This window comes from Syzygium oleosum, unplaced genomic scaffold (genome assembly GCF_021117445.2).
Source record: "Syzygium oleosum isolate NSW1041296 unplaced genomic scaffold, Sole_v2.1 Sole_v2.12, whole genome shotgun sequence".
Classification (NCBI taxonomy): Eukaryota; Viridiplantae; Streptophyta; class Magnoliopsida; order Myrtales; family Myrtaceae; genus Syzygium; species Syzygium oleosum.
The window spans coordinates 8666612-8675549 of NW_026607496.1; the positions used below are offsets into that span (position 1 = coordinate 8666612).

Genomic DNA, 8938 nt, shown 5'->3' on the forward strand with positions numbered 1-8938 from the left:
AGTCTTAATATCCTTGAAAGTTCAGTACCCAAATTCGGATTCTAATTCATGGCCAAAATCGGTTAATTGCAACTTTAGTGTATCTCAAACTAACGGGCGACTTTTAGGAGTTACACATATTCGACCCGTGGTTGATTCGATATCAAGCCACGTTTAAGTTTACTTAAGCCATTGTGACTTCGATTGTCATGTAATTGAGATGGTAAATCACTAGTCCCGAAGGACACGATCAGTAGGAATTGGTCTAGGGTCATTTGGAATCCATACAATGGTCAAATGGAATCACTCGCGATCCAATTATATAACATTGGTAAATCGTTCCATAACCATCTTTTGATCGGTTTATAATGGCCCAAAATTGTCCACCGTCACTCCTTATGGTCAAAGTGTCAAACCACGGTCGAGTCCTTAGGTCGTGCATACCAAATTCTTAATTGACCTTTCCCTAACAATTAGTCTTCTCATGAGTGATCAATTCTGAGCGAGATTTAACTAAAAGTGCATCGAAGACATATTCATTTCATAAATCCCGAAAATGGATCGAATTTTAGAATGCCACAAGGTATTCAATCCCCTTGCGGTGCCTCCCATGGGCCTTACCGTATTGGAACCAACTTTTAGCATCCAGCTTAATTCTTATACTGAACATAAGGCCTCTTAGCCTCGATTTCTAATACACAACATCCTCATGGAGGTGAGTAGAGAGTATCCTACCAAGATGAGGTGTTATCTTACCATTCTAAGATTCCTAATACCAAACAGATATTTGAAGAGAATGAGGGAGAAGATTTAGCTTTGCATGATTTTTACACACCACAACACAAGATTTTATTACTAGGAAAAATCTGGCTTTCAAACGATACAACTCATGCCTTTTATAGGCATAAGAGAAAGATAAGACAAACACCAATAATACAACAACATGAACAATTATTTGTGCAACATGATCAATTATTTGCACACATACTAATAATACAACAATGTGACCAATGTAACCAATTATTGGCACACACACTAACAATACAACAACGTGACTAATTATTGGTGCATATCTCATCAGTCACTATCTAATAATGGCAAAGAGCAACCTGTCTCTTTAATAAGTAGCGTAAGACAGCTTCTCAATCCCATCTTCTTCTCCTTTCTTTTATGTTTTCTTGTTCAAGTCCCAGAAATCCATAAGGGAGAATCTCAAAAGCAAGTCTAGTTCGTGACTTTTTAGGATGAGATTAATAAAAACTTGGTGGGACATCATTACATCCTGATGAAATATTTGTTGGGTCCAAGTTCATTTTAGAATCTTACACAATAAGAAATGGATGTGTTCCAATCAATACTGGTTGGGGCCAATTGTCCACATTTATCAATGATGAGGGGCTCCCTAAACTTGATGACAGTCCATAATGAACAGAATCTTGATAGAGTGGTCCATTCCATGGGTCTTGTGAAAATGATAGCTAGTATGGATTTTTTTTTTCAAACTCTGCCAAAGCAGCTTGAATCAGGGGATTTCTCTTTAGATAATCCCATGAATAATCCTATGATACATTAGTACTATTGTTAGGCCAAAATCTTAAAAGAATTGTGCGATTAGTCTCACAGAGGACTCACTGAATTTCCTTGTGTTCTTGTGGATTGGCTTCATTACACCATGAGAGTATCTTATAAAACTTGACAGGAACTACTTGAGCCTTATAGATCGTGACTCCTATATCTGCCAGATACTTGAAAAAGTTGTTGTTTGGCATGACAAACATTCATGGCCTGTAAAAGAAAATGATTGTGTATAACTATGGATCTAGCCTGCATGATCTTAGTTGTTCTGTGAAAAAGGCCCATGCTCCAAAGAGTTTAAACCAACAAAGTATTTTGCAAAATGGTGGTATTTTCCACCGTCACCGATTTCTCAGATTGCTTGGCTGATAATTCTTGGCATTTTCATTGTTGGAAACTCAATGGCAAAAGTATGGCAATTAAATGCATACCAATAAAACCATTTGAATTCTTCCGAAAATTCATCATTTGGAGAAGAAGATAAATGGTGTATGAACAGGAAATTCGGATGCATAACACTTGGTCAGAAATTTAGCCCATCATACTGTCTAAAGATTTTGTATTGATATCTCCACATGAGATTTGTGAGATTATCAAAAAGAGTATTAGACCTGATCAACTTTGGAACTTCAGGAGAATAGATTTTGCTAGGGAATACGAGTTTCATGTCTTGTGTTCAAAATTCACCTATTGGACTTCTAGAAACGAACATGAACCGTAACAGCCCGAATTTCGATGTAATTCCGGGATCAATAAAATTGGCAATATTTCGCATTTCATTTTAGTAAGTCTCGCCCAGAGCTGATCACTCTTAGGATGCTAACCAATGGGGAATGGCTAACTGGGAAAAACGGTACGTGGACCAGGGACTCGATCGTGAAACGGTCACCGATCACGAGAAATGATGAGAGAATATTATAAACCAATGTGGATCGATCTTAGGAAAGGTGATGGATTTGGTTTGGCCAAGGCCAACGATGTACAATCGGATCGCAGGTGATTCTGCATGACCGAGAGTGCACGTGGCCAACTAGTCCTGAACTTAAACCAGACGATCGTGACCTCTGGGACTAGTGATAATTTCTCATTCTCTCAATGATCAGAACCGTCATGACTCGGATAACCTTAGGTCGATACGCGTAATCTCTAAACAGCCGCCCGTTAATGAGAGACCCTGAAATTTGAAATCGAGCGAGTTATGATCACGAAATTGGGCTCGAATTTCGATGTCGATTTTCAACGGCTTAAGAGACTATTTTTGGGAATCCGACGTCATATTATGCTGGCCACGCATATTTTGAGTAAGTATGGTTGAAAATTGGAATTTCGGTTCGGAAGTGAAAAATAATATTATTTTATTCCCGAAACTTTGCAGTCGATTTTCGAGGGCTTAAAGGTCTGTTTTCGTGATTCCGACACCACATTATGTTGGCCACGCACATGGAGGGTTGGTACGGGCGAAAAATGGAACTTCGTCCCGGGACGGGAAAAATGACGGTTTTGCCCCTGGGCTAATTTTTGGTTCCGAATTTTGGGGGATAATTAAGGAAATTAATTAAAATTCGACTTATCCTAATTATTGCAGCAAAGGACCAAAATGCCCTTGAATTATTGGATAAGATTTAATGGCGGCCCTTGGATGAGGGGCAAAATGGTCATTTTGGGCTAGATTTGTGACACTTGGCACCCTAGCCCCTAAAATTTGATCAAATTAAATCTGTTTCTCTCTCCTCTCACCCTCATTTCGGCCAGAACCTCCTCTCTCCCTCCCGATCACTCTTTCTCTCTCTTTTTCCCTCTCGGCTTGGCTTTGCCGGAGCTCACCGCCGGCCACCGGAGCGCCGCCGCCGGCCACCGTGCCTCCCCGTCGACCACCTCAGTCCCCAGCTTCAGCCTTGCCCCTATCCGATCCCTTTTTCTCTCTTTCTCTCCCTTTTTTCTCTCCCGGGTTAGCGCCGCCGCCGCGCCGGAGCCCCACCGCCGCCGCGCCGGAGCTCGTACGGCCGAGCTGCTGCCACTATGACGTCCCCGACGTCCGTACGTCACTGTTCACCACCGTCCATACGGTGTCCGTACAGTATCCGTACGTCGCCGTCCGTACGCCGTCGCCAAGAACGCCGCCGCCGGTTCCACTGTTCACCAGTGATCGGCTGCCGTTCCTCGTCATCGTGACCTTGGATTAGGTGAGTAAAATTCCTAAACTCGGATTAGGACTGATAGTGCATTTTTCTGGACTGGTTTAGGAATACTAGTATATGCTGAGAGGAATTAGTGTACCGATTGGTAGGAATTATTATCGGGAAAAATGCAGTGGATCAATGAAAATTTATTGGGGAGAGTAATTGGATTGATTAGCCAATTTAGGAGCCCATTGGTGGAATTGCCGGGTATGTCCGGGTTGATTGATTGTATGTAATTCGTGCTTAATTGTGATTGACTGAGTACTGCTATGTCGCATGTGGTGTGACTGATTTTTGTGGAGTGCGATTGGCCACTGTCTGGCTTGAAATTAATTGTTGATTTGTGAACTGCACGTTAGGCCACACGGTATTAATTGGGCCAATTGGGCGCTTGTTGTGACATTGAGTGTTTGAATTATGTTGATGCTCGTGATGCATTGCATTGCATAACATGGACACGCATTGTGTATGCCAAGAGTGAGGCATGTGGTGAAATTGTGCGAGAATGCGTGCCCGCCATGAGCATGTGATCACCTAAAATGCCCTGAAGAGTGTTATGCAGGATTCAGATAATAATTGGTTGTGTGATCACCTAAGGACCTTCGGGTTGTGACCTTCGGGTCGATACCGTCCTCATGTAAGTTGAAGCAGGACGATGCCCGGTACGTCCGGAAGACGACCATCCTCATGCACTTTGAAGCAGGCTCTGGTTCGTAAGGAGATCAGTGTTGCGCTTCATGCACTTTGAAGCAGGCTAGAGACACTGGGCCAGATCGGTTGCTGCACCTCATGCACTTTAAAGCAGGCTAGACGCACTGGGCCGTGAATGTTGTTGACTCGAGTCGTAATAAATAATAAATTGGGCGATTGCCAGTGTGCCAGTATGGGCCAGTGGGCCGGGAGATGCACGTGACATGTCGACGACATTTGCATGCATGAACATGCATGGATTGGCATGCGAGTGTGTGAGACTCGGTGCATGAGCATGTGATTGGCGTACGTGTAATAATGTGTGCCACGTATGTGCCGTGATTATTATATATTGAACTGTCTAACCTGCAGGGTCAGAGAATTGTTTGATTGTTGTTGCATTATGGTTTCAATTATTTGTGTCCCGTCAGGAGATTGCATGCTAGCCTAGCCTAGGTTTAGGGGTTGAACTCATTGAGATTCGTCTCACGGTTGTGTAAACCGAAACTTTTCAGACCCTCAGCCGTGAAGATGTCGAATCCGCCGCTTTTTGGAATACCTGTATAGATACACCAGTATACCAGTACCTACCCCGCAGGAAATGGGGAATCATATGTAAGATACCGGTCCGTGGTGTTTATAAACGTGGGAGAGTATTTTCATCAGACTCAGGAGTACGTAGCCTGATGCTTGCGAGATGCAGACGAAAACCTAGGGCAAACCCTTAGGACTTTTGATGTGCCAGTCAACCAAAATGGATTGATGATTCCACGGATGGCTGATGGTGAGATAGTCAATCCTCAGGATGTGTATGACGTAGACGGCGTGGATGAGCCCATGCATGGGGAGCCTCAAGTAATCGCCGAAGATTATGATCAGCTCGAAGACGAAGAAGAGGAATTTGAAGACATGGACATAGATGATGAGGAAGAGATTGGAGAGGTCGCCGAGGTAGGGTCCGATGTGGAGATAGGAGCTAAGGAAGATGACGAGTTAGGTTTTTATCTAGATCCAGAGTTAGAGCTAGATTCGGAGGACGAGAGGATCGCAGCCGAGGATGAGCGAGCACAAGCCATGGATTCGGAGGAGTCAGGCTCTAGCGAGGATGCCTCCGAGGAGTTGCCAGATGATTCTACCGAGTCGTCCGACCCTGATTGGGAGCCCTAGGGTCGCCCTGTGTCCTTAGCTAGTAGCGAGGGCCACTACTTTTTGAACTGTAGCCCTCCTCCCAAGTTTTGGCCTGACCTCCCTAGCCGCTTACCACTTTTTGATCAAGTGGCTACTGAACGTGTGTACCTTTTTGTTTGTACTTGTAAATATTGTACAAATGGTTTTTTTTATAGTAATATAAATATGTAATTATTTTATACGAGGTTTTGATGTATGGCTATCCTTGGCTCATATTGTAGTTGTCTGGGTTTGTTTATTTAATGCTTCTGCTTGTGCTTGATCTCTGTTTTGGGCGTGGGTCGGCGACGCTTCCTGAGAGCGTTGCTCTATAATCGACCAGTACATGGGATGTACGCGCTTCGAGGGGTTCGGGGCGTGACAACCCCGTTTGAATTGGTATCAGAGCAAGGTCAGCTCGATTCCATTAGGTCGAAGTTGGAGTGATAAGGAGCGATGAGACCATGGGTAGCAGTAGGGTGACCTTGTGTGCTACATTCATCTCCTGACCGTTGTGTGATGATTGAGTGTTTATGGAAATAACCCGTAAAGTGCAGGTGTGGCAGGACCTGAGGTGAGTATGCAAATCCCTTGGGTGATGAGTTGGCTAATTCTTATTAAGCCGCATGCTAATTGTTTTATTGTTGTTTGATACCTATCTAGGACTTAGACTGGGATAGATTGGTTTAAGTCTTTAATTCCTTAATGGAATTATAGCAGGTAGTTGTATAGCCGGGTAGCAAGATGAGTAGAAGAAAGGGTAAGGAGCCCCAGGGTCAGCCTAGTTCAAAAGGCCAAGAGGCCCGAGACCGCCGACTAGAGGATATTATTCAAGCTCCAAGTAGGAGAAGGGGGAAGGAGCCCCGAGCCCAGGCTAGCGAGGGAGTCCGTGAGGCTAGAGATCCCAGGTTTGATGAGGTAATCAATACCCTACGGGAGATAGGGCGTGTTATGGGATTGCAGGCTCAGGAAAGGGCCGTAGCTTATGCTCAGGCAGCTGAGGTCGCCCCGATAGCTGGTAATGAAAGAAATCAGGCCCAACCAGCAGGGGTTAGACTGATGCCCCATCTAGTGGAGCAATTTATGAAATTGAAGCCGCCTAAGTTTACAGGAAAAGGTGACCCCAAGGCTACACCGAAGTGGGTAGAGGAACTGGAAAAGGCGTTTGAGGTGTTAGGGTGCACCGAGCAAGAGAAAGTGACCCTAGCCGTTTATCAGTTACAGGAAAATGCGAGTGATTGGTGGAAGGCCACCGAAGGAAGAGTATTTCCGGAAGGTATCGCCCAGACTTGGGCCGTGTTTACTGAAAATTTTTATGGGAAATACTTCTCGGATAGTGCCAGGGAAAGGAAGATAGCAGAATTTGTGCAACTCCGGCAGGGTCAGATGACTGTCGATCAGTATGAGGCGGAATTCGCTAGATTGTCTAAGTTTGCGCCGAGGATGGTGGAACATCCCAAGGATAAGGCGCGAAAATTTCGAGAAGGATTGAGACCTGACATTCGTACCCTGTTAATACCGTCCAATCTGAGAACTTATGAGGACATCTATGATAGAGTTCAGGCTCTTGAGTGGGACCAGGTGGATAGGACAGCCGCATCTGGATCGCGGTTTGCCCAGATCAGAGACAACCGCCGCTTGGGAAAGAAACCTGTATCTGGGAATAGACGGTTTGTCCCACCGGCCAAGCGGAATCTTGGGAAACCGAGCCCCCAACTGAGTAGATATGGGGCATGTTTTAAGTGCGGGAGTATGGAGCATCAAATTCGCAGTTGCCCGCAGATGCAACCCTCAGGACCGCCTAGATTACCGCCACCATCGCGCATTGGAAATCAAGCCAGACTTCCCCCACCGGCTAATCAGGGGCGACCACCAGCTCAAGGAAGGGTCTATGCCATGGCGCGCAGAGAAGCTGAGAATGCGCCGGGCGTGGTCACAGGTACGATTTCCTTACGTGATCATGCCGCTTATGCATTGTTTGATCCGGGGGCGACCCATTCTTTCATTTCAGAGCAGTTTATTAAGTTGGTTGGAATGAAACCGGTATTGCTTGAGAATGTGCTTTGCGTGTTGACACCTATGAATGATAGGGTGTTAGTTTCTTTTGGATGCCATAACTGTAAAATAATTATTGGGGGTAAGGAAGAGAGTATCGACTTGGCAGTATTGGCCATGTTCGATTTCGATGTGATCATTGGAATGGATTGGTTAGTCCGACAGAAAGCTGTATTGGATTGCAGCGATAGGACGATCCAATTTAATCCGGATGGACGTCCTAGTTTTGTATTTCAGGGAAACCGAGGAGGAACCTCGATTCCTTGGATATCCTCGCTGGAAGTGACCAAATTGTTGGATGATGGGTGCGAAGGATACCTGGTGAATGTTGTAGATCCGACAGTGGTGGAACCTAATTTGGGGGATATACCTGTAGTATGTGATTTCCCCGAAGTTTTCCCTCAAGAATTACCGGGCTTACCGCCTGATCGAAAAGTGGAATTTGTGATTGAATTGGCCCCTGGGACAGAACCAATTTCGAAGGCACCATATCGGATGTCCCTATATGAACCGAAGGAGTTGAAGGTGCAAATACAGGAATTACTGGACAAGGGTTTTATTCGCCCTAGTGCGTCTCCATGGGGAGCGCCAGTTCTGTTTGTCAAGAAGAAAGATGGAACTCTGAGGTTGTGTATAGATTACCGGCAACTAAACCAAGTGACAGTGAAGAATAAGTATCCACTGCCGAGGATTGATGATCTATTTAATTAATTGCAAGGAGCCTTAGTGTTTTCCAAAATAGATTTGAGGACTGGGTACCATCAGCTAAGGATCAGAAATGAGGACATTCCCAAGACTGCTTTCAGAACTAGATACGGGCATTATGAGTTTACGGTTATGCCCTTCGGATTAACGAATGCCCTAGCCGCTTTCATGGATTTGATGAATCGGGTGTTCAAGGAATTCCTGGATCAGTTTGTGATAGTTTTCATTGATGATATATTAGTGTACTCCAAGATCCCCGAGGAACATGAACTACACTTGACTGAAGTGCTACGGACCTTGAGAGAGCATGCATTGTATGCTAAGCTCAGCAAGTGTGAGTTTTGGCTCAACAGAGTAGGATTTCTTGGACATATCGTTTCTGGAGATGGAATTTCTGCAGATCCAGCTAAGATTGAAGCAGTTACCAAGTGGCTTAGACCAACATCAGTGACTGAGATTCGAAGTTTTCTAGGATTGGCTAGTTATTACAGGTGATTCGTAGAAGGATTTTCGTCAATAGCCATGCCAATGACAAGGCTGCTTAAGAAGGAGGTGAAATTTGAGTGGGATGACAAGTGTGAAAGGAG

General features: G+C 44.8%; 1 protein-coding gene across 1 annotated transcript; it reads left to right on the forward strand.

Moving 5' to 3' along the window:
* The first annotated feature begins 5198 nt into the window (after positions 1–5198).
* Positions 5199–5591, forward strand: LOC115674166 (uncharacterized). The gene has a single exon (XM_030596494.1). The coding sequence runs from the start codon at positions 5199–5201 to the stop codon at positions 5589–5591; it is 393 nt and encodes a 130-aa protein (XP_030452354.1).
* Positions 5592–8938: the final 3347 nt, after the last annotated feature.

Bases quoted from the DNA above. Each gene is read 5' to 3' on its own strand.
- LOC115674166 (XM_030596494.1), top strand. From the start codon at position 5,199: ATGGCTGATGGTGAGATAGTCAATCCTCAGGATGTGTATGACGTAGAC.